Source organism: Phyllostomus hastatus, unplaced genomic scaffold (genome assembly GCF_019186645.2).
Source record: "Phyllostomus hastatus isolate PE091 unplaced genomic scaffold, TTU_PhHast_1.1 phas_contig_159, whole genome shotgun sequence".
In the NCBI taxonomy this organism is placed as follows: Eukaryota; Metazoa; Chordata; class Mammalia; order Chiroptera; family Phyllostomidae; genus Phyllostomus; species Phyllostomus hastatus.
This window is the reverse complement of record NW_025333640.1, coordinates 10,622,396-10,644,651: the sequence shown is the minus strand read 5'-3', so window position 1 is coordinate 10,644,651 and position 22,256 is coordinate 10,622,396. Positions and strand designations below refer to the sequence as shown.

The following is a 22,256-nucleotide window of genomic DNA, read 5'->3' as shown; positions in this document are numbered from 1 at the left end:
CGATCTGTTTCTGCATGCTATTTACTTTTTCACAGAGCCCTTAGCACATGAATCATAATTGTTTTCCATTCCCAGTTTGATAATTCCAACATCCCTGACATGCCTAGTTCTGATGCTTGCTCTGTGTCTTCAAATCATGTTTGTCTGCTGTTTGTTATGCCTTGTTACTTTTTCTTGACAGTTGCATAGGATGTGCTGAGTCCAATGAATTGCTGTAAACAGGCCTTATTAACGTGAGGATGAGGTGTGGGAGAGGGGCAGTGTTCTACAGTGTTATGATCAGGCTTTTAGTGCACCTATGCCTCTGGACTGTGAACTTCATAGCATTTTCTCAGGTTTTTTTTCATCTTCCATCTTTGGTTGGCTGGGGTAGCTCAGGTGGGCTTAGTCTGGACTTTTCTTATCTCCCAGCTTAGTTATGCTCTGATAAAGGCCTAACAGATGAGGCTCTGCTTAACTAGTTTCTCCTAAGGAGAGGCATTATTAAGAGGAAGGGTGTTCTGGGACCTATTTCAAAGTAGCTCCTTTTTTCCTTCCCTTACTGGAAGCACAAAGGGTTTTTCTTCAATATTTACTCTCAGAGTCTGATTGAGCTACTGGAGGTAAATCTCACAAAATTATTGGAGACCCTCACACTAGGCACCTCTGCTTGCAGTGTTTAGCTCTCAGACTTGCCTGCACTGAGCCTCCAGCAACATCAATTACAGTCCAGGGTTTTCTATCCTGGCGCCAGTTCCCTGGCCATTGCCACTCCTGAGTGTGTCTGGTAAGCCTCAATTCCCTGTATTCGCCTGTCTGTCCTCCTCATTTGGAGGGCAGCGGTTTGTATTGTGTCCTCTCCTCTCTTTCAGATCCCAGAAGAGTTCATTTTTCAGTCTGTTCAGCTTGTTGTTAGGATGGAGTATCAAGTTCCTGGAATGCAGAATGGGAAAGTAGAAGTCTTCAATTAGATTTCAATTAAATTAACTTAAAAAATATTTGTAACATATGAATTAGACAGAACTTTAGTAAGCAAAGTAAATTGTTTTTCTAAAAATATACAAAACTGAACAATCATTTAGCAATGTAAGAAATAAAATGATAAACATATATAAAATTATTAATTTCATTAGTAACCAAGAAAAGGCAAACTAAACTATGAATAACATATATTTCACCAGTACTTTTCAAAATATTATTCAATGCTTATGAGGATGAATGAAAGCTAGCAATTCTATTTGTAGGAATTATCCTCCCTTCTCCAAAAATACATAATTAGGAACATGTAAAAAGATATTTATTCATAAAAAGATATTGCATTATACATAATAGGAAAAATTAAAAATAAAGTATATTCTCAGTGGAATGGTGTAAGTTGGAATACAATGAAATGATATTAATCATTGAAAGTAAATGAGCCCTGGCTGGCGTAGCTCAGTGGATTGAGTGCAGGCTGCAAGCCAGGCATCTCAGGTTCGTTTCCCAGTCAGGGCACATGCCTAGGTTGCAGGCCATGGCCCCCAGCAACCACACATTGATGTCTCTCTCTCTCTCTCTCTCTTTCTCTCTCCCTTTCCTCTCTAAAAATAAATAAATAAAATCTTAAAAGAAAAAGAAAGTAAATGAAAAGATAGATTTTTCACACACTTATTTTGTATAAGATCAAATTATAAAGCTGTATGAATATTATAATCAGAATGAAAATATTAGGAAACATACACTGAAAGCCTATCATGAGTATATCTCTTTTTCATAAATAAAATAACATAGTATGACAAAACCTTAATGGTAGAACCTACTGTGGAGCATACAACAGGTGACTGAAGAAATATATACCTTCAAGTCATATCCTCTGTGTTAGAAGATGGAGTGGTTTGCATACAGATGATGATCCTATTTTCTTTTCTCCTGCTAGGGAAAGGTGAACATGGGAAGCCTTACCCCCTCACTGAAGAGGACCATGACGACTCTGCTTACAGGGAAAATGGCTTCAATATTTTTGTCAGCAACAATATTGCTCTAGAGAGATCGCTGCCTGATATTCGTCATGCTAAGTGAGTGTCAGCGAGCCTATGTGTGGATTGGTTTTCTCCTGTCAATTTTGTTTTACTATGTTTAATGTGTATCACAGTTCACCATGAGTCATGTCACTAAAATTGTTTTCCTAATACTTTTATGTAAAAACTTTTATATGTTTTATTGTTTGATTTACAATGGAATATTCTTTAAAATTCCAAAGAATAACTAGCGACTCTCTAAAACTTAAAACATGCTTCTGTTATTGAGTTGACTGTATTATTTCCACTTTAAAATGACGTATTTTAAGAGAATATCTATGGTATTACATTGGATCATGTAGCTTTTGAAGCAAACATTTTTTCCAGTGATTAGTGCTAACAGAATGTCTACATATATTATATACTGTATGCTATTATCGATTTCCTTCTCACACCAGCCATATTCACTGCCATTATAGTTATATCTCCCATGAAGAATGCCTAAAATAAGTGTATCCATAATTCAAAGGGAATGGTTGTTGCTCAATTATCTGTCACTTTATGAATTGCTTGTGGCTTCTCAATTGACAGTGAGTGCAGTTTTACTGAGTTATAGCTAAATACTATAGTGTAAATGGACACAAGAATAACGTGATATTTAGCTACCTGAAATCCCTCTTTTCTCTGTCCACACCTATCTACTCCTAACATGGCTTAGTATATTTTCCCCCTAGTCTGTTATGGTTTTCTTGATAGCATATACAATGCCAAAAGTATTTCAGGAACATAGAATATGGTCAGAATTTGAATTGTAGAATTGCCATACATGTTTGAGAAATCTATCCAACTATACAAATATGTTCACTTCTTCCCCACATCACTTGTCCTTTGGCAGCACTGTTATAAGAGAAAGAAAATCAGAGAAAATAAAATAAGGACAACTAATAATAATAGGAATAGGAATCCAAATTAAACCAATAATATACAGTAAATGAAACTTATAATTTTGTGCAAGAATAATTAACCCTTAGAAAAATTATGATTTGGGGGAGCATTTTTAATTGCCTTCAGTGCCTTTATAAATTTACTTTAAAATATAAAATAATTACTCATTTCCCCTTCAGGTTTTATGGGAACTTGCATTTCCCAGCATAGTTAAGCAGAGGATTAATGTGAAGAACATACCAATTTTTCCCTAAATTGAATGCTTTATATGTGAGTTTAGGCCTTCCAGCTAGCCAAATTATTCCCAGGTTACCTGAAATTATCTACAGTAATTCCGACTGACCGAGAACACTTCTAGTTATGAGAAATTTTAATACCTAATTGTGCACCATCAAAGATGAATTAAATTGCATTGTTGGCATAATAAATATGCTCAGAGAATAATTTCCTTCCACCTCCTCTCCCACCCCCACACTTCCAACCTTTTAATATGTATTCAAGTGGAAAGAATTGCAGATGGAGACAGTGCAGAAAATCACTGACGTCAAAAGGCATGTTATATTCCCATTCTTCTCAGAGTGTATTTTCAGTGTGACTACCACCTTTTAAGAAGATATTCTTAGGCAATAAGGGAAAAGAAAATTTTAAAAATGGAATAAAAAATACTTTAAAAATTTATTAGAGTCACTGAGTTTACAGTATCAGAGGGCACTATTCTAAATATTAGGGAATAAAATTTGGCTAAAATATGTTTTGTAACTATATTTTTACTTTACTGAGGGTGGATATCTAGTAGGACAAATAGTCACCTACTAGAATGATACCAACAAAACAAAACAAAACAAAACAAAACAAAACAAAACAAACAACCTTAACTGAGGGATTTGGAGACGGAAGACAACAAATTGTCAAGTGTGAGATACCAGAATGATCATTTAACCTGGTTAGTCCAGCATCTGACTCAGCAATGCAGGCAGATCCAACATTGCTTGTGACTTTGTCAGGATCCTATAAGCAGAAACCAAGAGCCAAAGAAAGTCTTGCAGGGATCCCAATGTTTAAAGTCCTATCATTTTGACCTCATCTGTGTGTCTCAAAATATGGGCACAAATAACTAGATGAGTGTGCAGCTTTTTGTAAGTGGTACTTGAAATACAAAAGCAACTTGACACCTGTTCCAGTATTATCAATTTAACAGGCTGCAGGTGATGGACCATAGCTTGTTTATACTGATGGAATCTATCGAAGGGAATGCAAAATTTATGTGACTTGCAAGTGTCCTCTGCCTATTCATATCTTCACATTTAGTAAAAAAAAGTCATCACTGTTCTAAAACAAAATTATAGAATTAAACCATACTTCTTGTGACAGCATGGATGGACCTAGATCATATAACACTCTGAAATAAGTCAGTCAAAGAAAGGCAAATACCATGTGACTTCACTTATATGTGGAAACTGAAGAACAAAATAAACAAACAGAATATAAACAGACTCATAGATACAAAGAACAGGCTGACAATTAACAGAGGGGTAGAGGTGAGGGAGCTGATTGCAAAAGCTGAAAGGATCAAGTACAAATTGACAGTTACAGAATAGTCACAGGAGTGTAAATTATAGCATATGGAATATAGTCAATAATATTGTAAGGACTGTGTATGGGACCAAATGGGTACCTGATATATCAAGGGGACCACTGGGTAAAGTATGTGATTTCTAAACAACTATGCTGTGCAACTGAAACTAATACAGAATGATATCAAATGCAAACTATATTTGAAAAAAAAAAGAAACTATATTTGAAAAAGAAAAGAAAAAAAGAAATTCCTCTTCCCGAAATCTTATATCTGGGTGTTTTGTTTTGCTTAGTGCATATTTTAGTTCACCATGAAGAATTTTTAGAACATGAATGATTTTAGAAATCCTAATCCAGAAAAAAAAATTTTACTTATTTGTTTTCTTCTTCACTAGCATAAAAGCAAACTGCTTCCTTTTGGCTTTATTATTTCATTGAGTTACTAATAGATTCCTATTAAGTAACCATAGATGAAGGAAATCCATTGGCATGTGTATAATGATTCAATCATTCTCACATCCTAATGATAAATTCTAAGCTTTTCATTTACATTTTACATTTTTATATTTTTATAAATATGTTTTACAGTTCCCAATTTTATAAATTATATTTCATTTTTTCATATCTATGCCTTGGTATTATCAAACTTTCCACCTTTTTTCCATAGTATTAACCCTACATTTGCATTGACTTTTGCATATTTTTGAAAGTATATCTACATACTTTAAATACTCCCCTTTTTAGTCACTGCCTAATTAATCTATATCCATAGTACCTGGGCTCAATGTGATATTTGGCCTTTGAACATATTACCTTTACATTCTATTTAATTCAGTATTGATAAGAATGTCACTATAAGAGCTTCTGCATGACAAATATCCAGTTAGTAGATACTTGGCTGGCCTGGATTCACTTTATCAACTTCAGAATTTTCCCACCTCTATATTGATTGTGCATTCTTTCTGTATATAGTCAACCATCTGTGGTGTACATCTTTGTGTGCTATAAAACATCCTATTTTTACCTCTAGTTCCAGATAAGAATTATAAAACATAAGTTTAGAATACAAAATCCATATAAAATAGGGAAACAGAAAACCATGATGGATGGATGGCCTGCAAATGGATAAGCTTATGCATGAGTATATGGTTAGCAGGGTATCATTTGATAATATTTACTACTCTGTAGATATGGATAATCAGCAGTCACCACACATACTCCCTCGAATATGGTATAAATAATGTGTGTAAGATGAAATTACATCTGTAAAAAGAGAAAATGCATGAGATTGAGAGACCACAGAGCCATGTGTAAAGGAGAGCTGAGGTAGGCTCTACAGAAGATCCAGGTAAATGTATCATAGAAAACAGGTTAACATTTTGCTGTTATAAGAGAACACATGTTTATACAGGTAAAATTGATGCCCCTACACATTGACTAAGATGCACCTATAAGGTGGCTGAGTAGCTGGGATATTTCTGAATTAACTTTTCATTTAACTTTCCTTTACATTTTACTTATATTCCCAAGATATGAATAGTTTTAAAAGCTTTATCACTTTGACAATAAGTCAGATACTGATTGTTGAGAGAAATGTCTGTGATATCTCAAGTCTTGAGAAAATGTAGGAGAATGTTTACAACCTCTTGGATTGCATAATTGCTTTCAGCAGTGTTAGTTACATTACACCAATACAATTCACCCTTAACAATGTGCAGGTTAGGGGTCTGACCCCTCTATGCTGTTGAAAAACCACATAAAACTTTTTACTCCCCCAAAACTTAACTACTAATAGCCTATTGTTGACTGGAAACCTTACAGATAACACAAAAAGTAAATTAACATATACTTTATATGTTCTATGTACTATATACTGTACTCTTACGATAAAATAAGCTGGATGCTAGAAAATCTCATTAAGAAAATCATAAGGAAGAGAAAATATATTTATAACACTGAACATATTTACTGAAAAAAAATATGCATATATTGAACCCAGGCATTTCAAACCTGTGCTGTTCAAAGGTCAATTGTGTATCACAACCCTGCACTCTGTACATGTCAGAGCCAAATGAGAGATTGTCCCGGAAATGATTTGGGGTTAAGATATTACCTTCTTATTGGTAATATTCCATTGGTGGGCATAGTTTTGTTGTGGGCCAAGTGTGATTTCTAATAGTAAACTCCTCAGTGAATCACACTCAGCCTCGAGTCATAGACATCACTGGATGACACAAGGACGATTGTAGGACATAAGGCATGGAGGGCAGAGGTAGATGTTTTATCTCTGCAGGTAAGCAGATTCCAAAGCAGAAAAATGAAGGAGGAGCTGAGCCAAGCATGGCAAGCTGTGTAACTCAAAGCCATCCTTTCTCCTGGAAAGAATGTCTGTGTAGATGGCAAGAGGCCAGCAGTATAAATCTAGTTAGTGACTGCACCCCTGCATGGGAATCTCCATCGAGAGGAAGGGAATCTCCTCCCTAGGTGAATAGTGCCTAACATCTTTGTATATGAGGAGAAAAAGCATTTCTCAACATACACAGGCTTTTGAGTAAATTTTTAAAATTTCAATGCCTTATTGTCTAAACATTTCTGTTTTCTGAAAGTACTGTTAAATAATAATTCTAAAAATTTTTGACTCCCTTGACTAGCACTATAGTGCTGAACAAGTCAATTTTCATTTTGAAATTTTATTTACCCACTTTGAAGTGGGGATTTTCACTTTATTTTTGTCTCTCTTCTTGTACTAAGATTATTGATGTTGAGACCAAGTTTACCAAATCAGTTACAGCTCTTTTCCTTCTGATGATGATCCTTCTGATTTCCTTCCTTTTTTTCCAATTATATCATGAAGATATAAAATTTAAGGAGATAAACTAAACTATAATCTTAATTTTAAATTGTAAAAGCAATTAAATTTTTTAGTCAATTTTGACTTTGAGGAAAATAATTGTATGTGTCCAAATTCTTTTAACTATGAATTAGTGAGTGTATTTAGAATGATATTTTTTAGATTTTATGCAAAATACAAAAGTGTTATTTAACTATTTTGACACCTGTCTATTGAATGCTGGGATGCATTCACAGAAATATGTGAATGTAACCACCCCCAAATATTCATTTTTAAATCTCTGTTGCAAAAACTACATAGAACTTTGGGATGCACTGGCTTCCTTTCATGTTTTTATTATGATTTACTTGTGAAGTTGATGAGGTATCTTCTTTCACTACATTTACAAGTGAATTTTGAAGGAAATTAAGCTAACATGGCAGAGGGAGACAGGAAACATTTTCTTTGGATTAAATGCTCTGCCAGTCTAAGGTATGTCTAAACATGATTTAAAAAAAAAACAGAAAAACAGTTATATCATTAGCCACAGATTGGGGGAGGGATAATCAGAAACAACAGATAGGAAGTAATTCTTTAAAACTGTTATTCAAGTGAGTACCATTCAATCATTTTTATGAACTACCTTATGCAAATTAGTACAGCCATCGGTACATTAGTATGTTACTAAGGTCTCTTTTCTTGCCTATTATTAAATCTGTCTCTAAATGTAATGCCAAAATATGTCTTGAATGCATGCGCTTCCCTTAATCTCAACTATATCCACTATTATCTCTTAATTGCAATTTTAAAATAACCTCATAATTGGACCTCACACACTCCTTCTTACATTTTGCAGAGTGAGTAATAGTGAGTGTTAAAAGCTAAATCAGATCATTATATCCCCCCATCTAAAATACTTAAAAGACTCCCTGTTGCCTTAAAAATAATAGTTCAGAAAACACCGTCATTAGCCTCCATGTTCTGATCCTTGTCTATGTCGACTTCCACTTTCGCCCTCCCTGTGTTCACTATGTTTCTACAGTAATGTCACAGCGAACACACAGCTGTATGAGCACAACACACGCTCTTGTTCCATAGGAAAGACACAAAATATTATAGCACATTAAAGTGTTAACCCTATTGCCATATGAAATATTAATCTACAGATAAGTTCCTGTGTACTATGTGACCAAATAAATAGTGATTACCAACCCCCAACAGGCATGCACACTCAAGTATACTCATGTATACACAGAAGTCCAAACTAATTTATCAAGCCTGTCAAAGCAAAATAAATTACCAGTTACCACTGCTCTATCAAACCCAACTGACAAGGCCAGATTAGAACAGAAAAACAGTGTGACTAAAACCAGCCATTGAAAATTGAATACGCTGACATTAAAACAATTATGTAAATTGGTGCTTGGAAATGGCTTATACAGATAGGCTCTACAGTATGATTGTCAGTAGCCAGATGCCAAGTTGACATTTTATTCTGCTACTATGGAGAAATGGGGCCAAGAGAATGTTAGCTGAACCACAATAGTTTTGCAAGAAATCATATAATGAAGAAAAATTCAAAGAAAATGAAGAAGTTTCCTCCCCTTCCTGAATGTGAGTGATTCCCTTGAGATTAAAAAGAAACATATTTTGGGGGGGTTACTAACTTTATAATATACACTGGGTTCTGATAATCTTGTTTAGGAAATATTTTTAATAACAGACTTCATAGAACTCCACTACCTGCACTGGCATGTCTTATTAGTAAAGCCACTTCGTAAGGCTTTTGATAAACTAAAAGACAATAAATTAATCACTTAACTAATTAATTAATTTGCAGAGTGTCCAAGGTGCTAACTCTGCTACTTGTAAATGTATCAAAAGGTAGTCTAAATATACCCCCAACTACCATTTTTGCTGTAGCCACGAAGTCAAACAAGTCATAGTTTTTACAATTGGTTTCCCTCCCACATATCACCTAATGAGACTGACTGGAACTGAACTGGCCCTTTCTTTCTTTATCAGCATTTCAGAGGATTATAATGATTATTATAAAATGTCATAAAATGATAACCATTTAGAATGTGGACTCTACTGCAAACTCAAAATATAACTTCCTGCCTGTTTATTATCACCATTACTGTATAATAACATTTTAACTTATTCAGCATTATTTGAAATATGTTCCAAATTTCATTTGTTTCACATGAGAAGTATGTATATTTAATGGAAAGAAGAAACGACAAAGAGAACAAAGAGAAAGCACTCCACCTAGCAACAGCAGGGTACATATTCTTAAATATGCATGAAACATTCCATTAAGGTAGACCACAGCATGTGGTATAAAATAAATACTACAGATTTTTAAAAATCAAAATCTTACAAAGTATATTCTCTTACCATAATACAATGGAGTTAGAAATTGACAGAAAAATAAGAAGGTGATCACTAAACACTCAGAAATTTAAAACCTATTTTAAGCAATCAATGTTTCAAAAAGAAGTTTAAGGGAAACTTTAAAATATTTTGAAATGAACAAAAATTTTGTTATATATTTCAAGCAATTCATAGAGTGAATTCATTCTAATCTGTCATTCATCACTTGTAAAAATAAAGAACAAAGGCCTCAAATCAATATTATAAGCCTTTACCTTATGAAACTGGAAAAAGAGGAGCAAAATAAAGAGCAAATTTCTTACTGTAACTGGAATTGTCTCTATTTCCTTGCTTTTTCTATAAACTTTTGCTTCATATATTTGGAAACTGTTATTAGGTGCATAAAATATTTGGTTTTACAGTCTTTTTGATGAATTGATCTCTTTATTATGAATTGAACTTCTATAGATGTGGAACCTTCAGTATTATAATTCTTTTGTCTACAAAGAAATCAAGTCTTGTTATTTTTTCCATTAAATGCAGCCTAGCAGTTTCCTTTTTTATTTGAAAGAAGGCAGAAGACTGAAATGGCTGTATTCACCAGTCTTGCTTGCCAAATGTTTCTGATGATGTTCCTTCTGGGTCATATAGGAGAGCACTCCCTGGGCCCATGTGTTGTGCGACTAATTCTGACCGATGCATTGCAAGCAGAAAGCATTATGCCATGTTAGTGAGAGACCATTTAATTGCCAGCCTGAGACCCACCAGCATCCTCATTTACCTATGGCAGAGTGTTTGACAGGTCAAAATCTTGGCTGTTTGCACTGACTATAGTGAACACAGATCCTCTGGCCAACCAGTGGTGAATAAGCAGAAAAATTTAAAAAGAATACTTGTTGTCTTGAGACATTGGGACTTGGCATTGGTTAGGAGTACAATGTAACATCCTGACTGATATACTTAATATAAGTAGATACAAAGAAACTCAGTAAAACAAAAAATAAAGCCATACGTTAGATAACTTAACAAAATGACCTAAGGATTAATATATGCAAATACTTTCATCCAAACATTTTACTCCAATCTTGCAGTCCAAGAGTTTCAATTTTTTAAATGTGATAACATTGTACTTAAAACTAAATTCAGCTTTACACAATGAGAAAGAATGTTTTAGTGATGGTAAGAATATGAAGGTCTTAAGAACCTCAAATGCAATTTTACCTAAACTCCCACAGATTAAATGTTGACATTGTACCATGAACAATAAAATATCTCACAAATAAGTCTCATACTTATTTTATACATCTGTAATTAAAATTTATTTTTGGCCTATTCCTATTGTTAAAAGAACCACTAATTTTTGTGCATGAAGCCAATGACATTTATCAAGATTAACTGTGAAAGGGATGACAGTTAAGAATGTTTAAAATAAATAATGCTGTTAAACTAAATATATTTTAAATCCCTCAGTTTAGTAAATGCCAATAGAGAATGTCAGAAAATGTATGCATTGTTTTGGGGAAACATAGAAGAGTATGAGAAATTTTCTATTCACTTTATTTTCATTATCGTGAATGGTTTAGAAGAATGTTTACTGACTAATTTGTGGGGGTTTTTTGTGAACTTTTAAATGTCTACATGATTTGTCATTTCTCTAAAGTAACTTTTTTTAAGAATGTAAACAATTGGTTTTGTCTCTCTTGTTCATTTAAAATTCAAAGCTTTTTTTATCTATTTAGATAAATTGTTGCTTAACTAAGATGTTTTCATCTCTGAACCATTTCCAAATTCTTTGTTAATTTTATGCAAATGTTCATTTTAAAATAATACAGCAATATGAAATGCAATATTTATAGGCATTTCCATTTATAATTCTATAAACTGAATGCAACAAATGTTTTGATGTGTCCCTATTTCTCTTTGTAATTTTGGTATGTATCTGTAACCATAAACATATAAATAGTGTTTTATTTTGTTTATTTATTCAACACAGTTCCATATTACTACATTGTCCTCATATTTAACAAATTTCTATTCTCAACCTGACTTGAAAATAATCCTAAAATACACAGTTTTCAGATTCTTAGTAAAGCCCTGGATGTGCTTCAGTATTTCTAGCAATGCTGAGCAGCAGTCATCTGGACCCACAGCCTCAGGATTCCAATGGCTGTGCTTGGGAGTGAGTTCAACATCCTGTGGAGCAGGTTAAGAGCTAGAACGCTGAGATATAATTCAATCAGGTTAAACACTGTCACAAAGATGTTGCTTTTCTTTAGAGTAAAAATCAGATCAGCACCCTCATTATTTTTTGCCAGAACTCGAAATCGCTGTTTTGCCTGTAGTCTCTGCTGTCTTCAACGCATCGTCTGCCCTGCTGCTGGGGGAACACATAAACATGGTCCAGTCTTCCTCATCACTGGCAATTCATGAAATACTTCACTGCAGGCTAACGTCCAAATTCCTTAGTATAGCTTTCAAGATCCTACGTGAGCTTCTTCTCAACATACAGACTCATCTATAAAGACGTCCCTAATTCTTTCAGATGAAGTTAGTCATACTTCCTTTGGGCTCTCTGTCCCATCCATTATGTCACTCGTCTCATTTAAGTCTAATCATTTTATGTATCTGTCCACTGGTCTGTGAATCCTTAAGGGAAGAAATCCTCGTTTGTTCATTATGGTGTCGTAAGTGTGTCTGACTTTTCCTCATGCAGTTCCTCTCTCTCCTAGTTCCCTACCTCCTTCCATAGACAACTTGACAGGTAAAATAATCACAAAATAACAACATAATCACAACAAAAATTATGATAGTATTTATCTAACCCTTGCTATTATCATGTGTAATGCTGTATTTTTGCATGGATTATCTACTTTAATTCTTGTTAACATTATGAAATGGGCAATTTTTTTTTGCCCCTACACTGCCCCATTTGAGAGACTACTCTTACAGAAGTTGAATAACTTACCCATTATAGTAAGATCGTAAGAACACATTTTAATACAATTCACACCTAATATTTGAGGATATTAAAAAGTATTAAATGATTATTTTTATTAAGAATTAGTTTGAAAAGGAATTACTAATGAAATCCATGAATAAGTAGAATAAATATTATGATGTACAAACTTTGGCTGAAGTATTGGACAGAGTTTAGTTTGCAAATCTGTCTGATAACATAATGTATAAATAGCGATATAACAAATACTATAGTTTTGTGTTTGACACAGCTCTTTTCTTCCTTTATCATCCCCAGTTGTAAGCACAAGATGTACCTGGAAAGACTGCCAAACACCAGCATCATTATCCCATTTCATAATGAAGGTTGGACTTCACTCCTGCGTACCATACACAGTATAATTAACCGAACTCCAGAGAGTCTGATAGCAGAAATCATTCTAGTAGATGACTTCAGTGATAGAGGTAAGATACAGTCAATAATATTTTATCTGATTCTGTTGTCACCTATATGAACATTACAGGCTTTAAAAGGCAGAAGATTATTGTGGTGCTTCTTTTTGATCCTATCTGAAAGATCATTATGAAGTTTTGTCTATGTTGTGATTTCATAAAATGTTGGCCAAATGCAAAGGAAGCTGAATGAGAAGTTATTGCTTCATTTGGGGAACTGTAAGAAATTTGCATTACATTCCCATTGTAAATGAGGCAGGTGTTGGCAAAATGACTCAAATTCTACTTTCAGCTTCAGTACAAACACTGCAAAATATGTTATTGTAAGTACACATGAGTAGTGAAATATTCTAGTAGAACTATAAAATGTACGTCTGTTTCTGAAAAGTATCTACTCTATTATTTACAAGTATGATCTGTTCTCTAGGCTGTGCTTATGTTACTTCATAAATACTAAAAATTATAGTGAAACACAAATATTTTTACATGGCAATTCCAGTTATCATAATTGAACAGTAACAAAAGAATCTGGTGTAACAGTATGTTAGAAAATTTGACATAAGTTTTAATAATTCAGCATTCTAATAAACAACTGGTTTTATAAGACAGGAGGATAAAATATAGAAAGTTTCTGATATTAGGACTTCATTAATTATATTTGGACTAAATGTGGGGATTATTGATACTTTAGGAAAAATAATTCTATCTTTCTTGGCTGGTGTGAATGGAAGGGAGGAAACCTTTTCTAATGATATTTATTTATTTTGGGGAGATAATTTTCTAACTTATATTTCATTTCCTGAAGGAGCTCTGCTTAACAGTGTTGTATATCTGTAAGAAATAATGGCAATGAAACAGTGTGATTGTATATTGTTCTTATGCCTCAGAAGAGGATACATCTTGAAGTAGTATGAGTTCACTGAAGTTTGGGAAATTTCATTTGCGGCAATAACGTCATTTTCTTCATAGTATTCAAAAATTCTGTAAAACTACCTAGTGTCTTAATTTTCAGGTTTCTTTGAGAGTTCTAGTCTTCAATGATTCATTTCAAATACTGATTCAGGATCTGCCTAATATTAATATATGTTGCTCTGGCTAGTATGGCTCAGGTGGTTAGAGTGTCGTCCCGTACACTGAAAGGTTGCTGGCTGGATTCTCGGTCAGCATACATACCTAAGTTGCAGGTTCAGGGCATGTACAAGAGGCACCTAATCAATGTTTCTCACATTGGTGTTTCTCTCGCTCTCTCTCTCTCTTTCCCCATCTACCTCCCTCTTCCCCTCTCAAAAAAAAATGGGTTGAAGTTTATATGGCAAAAATAAGGTTGTCTAACATTATTCCATTTAAGTACAAACTACCAACTCATCGCTTTAGATTGATTTCATAGCAGTTTTTGCCTTGCCTAACTTTGAAAGATGTGCATTCAATACTACTTAATCATATAAGCCAGTGTCTAAAATTGAAATTTATTATTTAAAATTTTATTTATATAACACATTGATATATTTTTATTCTTAATTGAGGCTATTTCAAAGTAATTATTATTACCACAGACTAAAAAGAGTCATTTAATGTGTTAGATCTTAAACGTTTTTTTTATATATAAAAGAATGAACAAAGAAATAGAGATTTCAGACTGTACATCACCACATTAATGGTCTTTTTGGTTGGCTGGTACTAAGAGAATTCAGACAGTGTATCTGTCTGAATTTTCTACATAATTAACTTTGCTTTGGTAAACTGTTACAGCAGAATTTTGACCTGGCAGTAATATAGTAGGAAATATATAGGAGCAGACAATTTTGGTTTGTAGAACATTTTTTGCTGAATATTTCTCAGAGGTATTTTTTATTGAAAGTCTATAAAGAGGGAGAAAACAGTGGCATATACGTCTGTGTTGACTTCATTCAAATCACTGTCATCTTTGGTACAGTAGTAACTGATCCCCGACTCTTCTGTATGTGGTGTTACCTGGGCAGTGAGTTCCAGAAGACTGTCCCTGTAATTGATGTTGGTAAGGCAGGACAACAGAAAAGGGATTATTTGGAATAGTTACGGTGATTTTGAATTCCTATTGGATATTTTTATCCAATAATAGTTATTTTGATGCTTTGGTAAGCCTTAGATATTCAATTCCTATGAACTTTCAAGTTAAAAGTATTACTTTATGATCATTAAATTTTTAAAGGTTAAATCTTTTTGAATACTGCATTTCATTAAGTTAATGTACCAATATTTGTAAAAGTAAACTTTGAAAGAAATATTTGATAAAAGTGCTTCTATTATCTTTTAGAATACATTGTAATTTTAAAGTTGCATGGACTAGGAAAGAGTCTCCTTTCAAACTTGTATCCAAGAGGTTTTATAATTAGGATTTAGGTGGACATAAGAGATATCATTCCTGCTTTGTGAAAAATGGGGAATATAAAAAATTAATATAATCTCAGGTTAGAATCTCATCACCAACTATTAACTGTATGACATTGGATAAGTTAAATAACTTTCCTATATCTCAGACATTTTTTTATCAATATGAGAATAAGTAACCCCTTAGTTATTTAAGTAACTCCCCTTAGAGAGGTTTTGATGGAGAGCTACCTCGGATGGTTGGGTGAATAGTGCACTACACAGGGGAGTAGTTGCCCTCAGTTACAAATTTATACTCATCAAACACTCCCCTACTATTATAACATAGACAATTGCCAGACTGAGGAGATGCTCTCAATTTAATCAATGTAGTCCCCAAGAATTTATCTATCTGTCTATCTATCTATCTATTCATCAATCCACCTATCTACCTGTTATCTCCAGATGCAACAGAAGTCAGGGGGGCATGTGAAGACAAATTGTGGTAATTCATAACTGTTGGAAAAATGAGAACTGCATTAACAGTTTGAAAATCTCTGACTTTACTAATAAGTGGGTAATTTACTGCATGTATTAATGAAAAATTAAATTCTAGACTTTCAGCAAAATGATGATAAATAAAGTGTGTTACATAAAATTTTATGAGTGGTCTTACAAGAGTGTTTATTCCTTTCAAGATTATTTTCACCATTATAAGAGAAGGGAGCTATTCTAAGGCATCTCTTGTTTACAGGGCCTCTAAGGAGAGGAGTTTTTTCTGTTTCATTTAACTTTTTGGTTATCTATAGCCATGCTGTTAAAAATTATTATAGCATATGCTATAAACTATACTTTTCAACACCCCAGAAATCATAATCCTGTAATATATAAAGTCTCTCACTAATTCTTTAAAAATAAAATTAAATGGGCTAGACAAATTTTAAAATGAAAAAATACAGAGGGATTTTTTGTTCCCTTTAGGAAATTATTTATGCAGTATTATACTTTATATTTATTTTTTAGAAATATATTCCAATTCCAAGTCTGTTCAGTATGCACTATAGCTCTCCTGGATATTCTACAATGTCCTTTGGCCAAGGGCAATAAATTTTGACAAGACTTAATCAAATATCACTGCCTTATAGTTTATGCACTCTAGGTCAATAGAATAGCTATACATAAAGAAAGAAAAAAAGAAAGAAGAACAACTCAACACAATAGCCATGTTCATAACACAAGGTTAATACCACTTGGAATTCGGAGTTCCAAAAATGTAAGCAATGCCATGATTGGAAAATTCTGGAGTAGGCAGTTTCATAGCAATAGAGAAAGAAAATACTACAATAATTTCATAATTATTGAATAATTATGAAATTGGAAAGTGACTTTTGAAAATCCACTTGAGTAGGTTCCACCCAATTATCAAAATGCTTTAGGGAAAAAGAAGTGAGTATCTCATTGAGCAGTTCTCAGTTTAGATATTCTTTCTTGAGCACACTTGGTGAACCAGATGTTGTTTCAGCCTCAGAACATAAGCCCACTGTGTATAAATACATGAAGATGCATGCCTGCAGGTGAGTTTTCAACAACAGCACTGTGTTTTCGCTATCTGAAGCCTACCAAAGTTAGTGAATGTGATTATTTTTTTTAGTGAGCTCTCAGAAATACATTTAACAACTGCACTTGAAGCCTATAACAAGGCTTCATGATGACTTTAAAGCAGGACTAATCCTGGGCTTATCTCCAAATTCCAGGCAACCTTAACAGCATCCACATGGAAAATGTTGAAATGTGTGAAATAAGCTGGGACTTAACCTCAGACATAGGATATATTTGAACTTGACAATTCTCTAAACTCTGCATGCTTAGATGAATGTGAGTTCAAATTAAGGATAGCCACAGAAGAGTTGCTGACACAATTCCCTAAAGGCGAGTGTGGAAATACTACTGCACACAGGGTATACACACACACACACACACACACCCACTAGTTCACTCAGTCTACTGTCCCTGCTTGTTTCAAACTTCCTAGGCCGGAAAGGTAGGCAGCTGAGTATTTAAGTTTAACAAAGACCGATGAATGTCTAGGTACTAGGTAGAGGGAAAATCAGAGACTTGAAACTATCCTCCCAAGTTAACAAAGCCAACAATTTCAAACCATCCAGTTTACTTTTCTGCAGGTGGCATTGTTCACTGCCGCCCATGGTCTTGTCCACAGACCTACGGTGCCAGCATCACACTGCAGCTTATTAAAAGGGCAGAATCTCAATCCCTATCCAGATGTATCAGAATCTGCATTTTAATAGGATTTATATGAAATGTTTATGCAAATCAAAGTTTCAGAATAACTGTCATATGTTTTAAAATTGGGTTTATGCTTCAATGAGTCATATAAGTACCTAAACATCATAACTTCAAAACACGGTTTTTTACATATTATTATGAAATAAATATTTCTATTTTTTTTATTGTTTAGGGTAAAATTGATATTATATTTATAAATGTGTAAAGGAAGGTTGAGATAGAATTCCTATAGCATTATCCACATTATGTTATGTATTATTTTCCACTTATTATTACATTTCTTTGATAAAATTTGTCATCCTCACTGATTTGTAGACATTTGCTCTGATTTCTTAGGAACTCATTTTATAGCATTTTATGTTTAATTTCAGGTTGCTACTATTTCAATATTTATAGATTTATTTTGCTTTGGAATCATTCAATAATTTTCATGCCAAATTCAGAAAGAGAACTTTACACACACACATATCAAAGCAGTTTCTTTAAAAATCCATATTATAATAAAAATTGTAGACATGGTTGACTATTTAAATTTTTAAAATAGTAGGAATCTTAAATCAATTCCCAAATGAACCTGAGTCTCGAATTTCAGGTTCTCTTTTACTCAAATAGTCTCTGAGTATACACTGAGGGAAGTTTTCATAAGCAGACAAATCAGCACAAATTTTACGGCTCTTCAGAGTTGGAGGATATCATCAGTGTAAAAAGGCTGTAAAACAGAAGAATGGTAGTGCATTTTTATTCTATATGATAAAATACCAACACTAAAGTGCACATAAAGAGTCTGAGATAGCAGTCAACAAAAATGTTTTAGTGCTGGGATTCCATCAGATACTCCACTAGACGGCGAGACATGCAATTTTTATGTCACATTTATTGAGAGCTACTCACTGTAAATGAATCTTAGAATTGTTTCGATTTAGTATTCATACTTTAAATTGTAACAATTTTAAAATCAAAAGATAATGTTAAATACTAATAAACTAAGAAAATACAACTGTATACTTTTCTGTTTAAGAATTCAGCATTATCTGCTAAAGAATTGAAACAAAGCTCTTCTATTTTTTAACAATACATTTGTATTCGTGTTGCATAATGGTCAAATGGATAGTTTTAATGAAATAGTTGTTTTTTACCAATTGGTTTAGCATTTGTGATTGAAAGGGAGTTTAAGAAGTAGAGTGGCACTATTTCCTGGGTCATAAATATGAATGTAAAGAAGTATGTGTCCTTAAGATTACATGAAAACAAGCCTACCATCTCCAAGAGTAAGTTTTGGAAGTTACAAAATTAACTCATAAAAAGTCTTTTTGCACTTATAAAATGTGACTATTAACTGTAGGTGATAGAATATGTATTGAGTAGAATCTATCTCAGAAGGTAAAGCACTTTCAGACTTCTCCTCTCGATTTTTTGTATCAAAAATTTAAGCTCATATGATATCAATGGTTATGTAAACAGAAGCATTTACATGGTTATCTGACAATAACCTTGAGAGTTATATCCTTAATGAGCTTTTACTTTGCCTTAATGGATGGAGTAGCATTTTGTTCTGTGTTCCTCCACGGACCTAACGTGGGTAATCTCTCCAGCTTTCAAGAGTGTGTCTGAGGGTTACACACACATTGACAATTCTCATGATTAATACCAGAATGTTCTATTTATTCTGATAGAAACCTATTTTAAGTAGATTCTTATTTTCCAGAGTGGGATAAAGAATCACGAGATACTGTAAACATTTATGTATTCTTAATAAATAATTTTATAAATTGGCCTTTATAACACTGACATTGGTAGGTTCAGAGCATTCCCAGATTCTCATGGAAATTATTAATATATTCTTCTGGCTTCTAAGGCAGTAATATATCTGAACTTGGTGAAATTAAGTTTCAGTTAAGATGCAGTAGAATTATTTTTAATGTACAAATATACATTTGTTTCCACTTCCATACAAATAGACATTTTTATGTAGTTTGATTTAATAAAAAATATTTTTGAATGTTGTAACATAGAATATGAGTTTGTACTTTGAGAGAATGTAGTCATCAGAATGAAATGCTTCTAGGCTAATTTTGAACACAAAATATACATATTTTGGAAAATGTGTAGTAGAACAAAGAGTCAAACCTAAATTCCATCATCTAGATTGGCTGTATGTTAGATATATATAACAAGAGAACAAATTTCACAGTTGGAAAATTTTATTATTGTTTTCTTTTGCTTTGCCATTTATTTTGTGTACTTAAATGAGTGAAATCAAATTAAAACATAGCATTCCTGTATTGTGAGATATTATTTTAAATGACCATATAAAGTAGGTAGTCAATTTTAGAGGTTATGAATATTTATATTATCTCTAGGAGTTACTATTAAAGTTTTTTCTAATATTTTAATTTTGTATAGATGGTGAATGTCATCTTATTTTCATTTTTCTAAGTAGCATACTGCTCTTTTGCAGTTCTAAATATTAGTTTGAAGCATATGGAACTGTCATTTTCCTTATAACATTAAGTGGCTGACAATCTATGACACTTTCATACATTCTTTCTTCATAACAAGCATCTTAAAACCTGTTTATCTTTGGATAGAACATCGTTTGGATAGAACATTATGATAAAACATGAAGGCTAATGTTTCATAGGTCCTTTTAAAAACAGAAGGTTTTGGGTTTGGCATGAAGGGTATGCTTCTTTTCAAAGCAGAACTGTTACAGTTCACCAATGCCACAAAGGCACGACTTACTCAAGAAAAGTAAATTGTGCAATTTATTTTGTGGTAGATTAAATTCCATTCATTTTCCTTGTGGACGGCTGTTTTGAGTAGGGTGTCACTTGTATGAAATCCTTTAATGGATGTTGGACTTCTCATCTTGGGCAGGCATAACTTTCTCTGATAAAATAAAAGGTTATGTTTTATGATTATTCCTCTCGTCAGCAGACCTCTGCTGGTTAGCATTAATAATACATTGTTGAGTATTTCAAGCAGTTCTTTTTGATGTCTAAAGATCCATCTGATCTTAATTTTTGAAAACTGATTGCATTGCACAATGCAAAACAATACAAAAATTTCCTCCTTTATCCTCAACTGTAGCACTTACTTAGAAAATTATCAATCTCTCATCAGTCAAGATTTTTGATAAGTTTTAAACAGCAAAAGTTTTTGTGTTTGTGAAACATATTTTAACGAAATTCTCCTAGCAAGAATTACAAGTTTTACGACAACTGAGTAACAGTTCCACAGTAGAATGGCAGTATCTGTGAGGTGAATGAATTTGTAGGTGACACAGTACATTTGTCACATTTATAGATGAATAAATGGAGACTTAGGAAGGTGGCCTTCCTAGTCACACACTAGGTTAATTTACATGCTTAGATAAATGTTAGATTCAACTAAAACCTACAGGGTTTTTTAAAAGATTTTATTTATTTATCTTTAGAGAGGGGGAAAGGGAGGTAGAAAGAGAGGGAGAGAAATATAAATGTGTGGTTGCCTCTCACACACCCCCAAGTGGGGACTTGGCCCGAAACCCAGGCACGTGCCCTGACTTGGAATCAATCCTGTGATGCTTTGGTTCTCAGGCTGGTGCTCAATCCACTGAGCCACACCAGCTGGGGCTGATACATACAGTTTTTGTGCTTAGGAATACAGGATTCTTTTCTGTAATTCTCTCATATATCTAATTCTGAGAAATTGGAACCACTCTGATAACTATCTTGAATTTAATAAAACTATACTACAAATATATAGGCAATCTAATAAATCTAATTTATTACCCATTTTTTGCCCTGGATCAGGATTATAATAGAAACCAGCATTTTACTTTGTACATGAAAGTATTGGAATGAAGGATTCATGAGAATTATAATGATTTTGACATGCAAATTCTGGTTATCCATAATGACATTCCAAGTTTCAGGGTGCCAATCAGAGCCTTCCTTCTATAGAAAACAGTGTTTCTAAAATTCTGAAAGGCTCACCAAGTTATAAAATGGGTTCTAAAACATAGTTAAATATGTTTATGTAGCTTTACAGGCTGAAGTAAAGTAGAAGTTATGGAAATAAGTGAAAAGATTTTAGACTAGCCCCATGTAGGCCAGCTGATTCTGTCTTTATTATAGGTGTATCATTGCAGAGTAGGCTGCGTCATTTCATAGAAACCAAGCCAGTTTTTATAGTGCCCAGAGGCACGCTGGTGTAAAATGTTCCAGACGATGATAGTCATTCTGGGACAGACACAAGCTGGGTTGGGGGTAAAGGGGAGAGGGACTAAGTGAACATCCAGCATTAGATTGGATATTAATTTAATACATGTTCTCTGTTTTTTTTTGTTTGTTTTCTGCTTCTCCTAAAATCCAGATAAAGAACTCTATATGGAATATATATTTACATGCTGCTTGAAGGTCTACCATTGCCACATGTTTAGAGAAATTGCAAAATTTGTATTTTAACCATAAATAACTTTCACGAAATGATGATGGAGATGACTTCCAAAAACT

At 33.4% G+C, this 22,256-nt stretch overlaps 1 protein-coding gene across 1 annotated transcript in view; it reads left to right on the top strand.

The window, feature by feature from the left end:
* Positions 1–22,256, top strand: part of GALNTL6 (polypeptide N-acetylgalactosaminyltransferase like 6) — an 875,194-nt gene that overhangs the window by 363,042 nt on the left and 489,896 nt on the right. The window contains exons 3-4 of the mRNA XM_045830767.1: positions 1,895–2,033; positions 12,956–13,122. Coding sequence (XP_045686723.1) covers positions 1,895–2,033; positions 12,956–13,122 — 306 coding nt within the window. The remainder of the gene's footprint in view (positions 1–1,894; positions 2,034–12,955; positions 13,123–22,256) is intronic.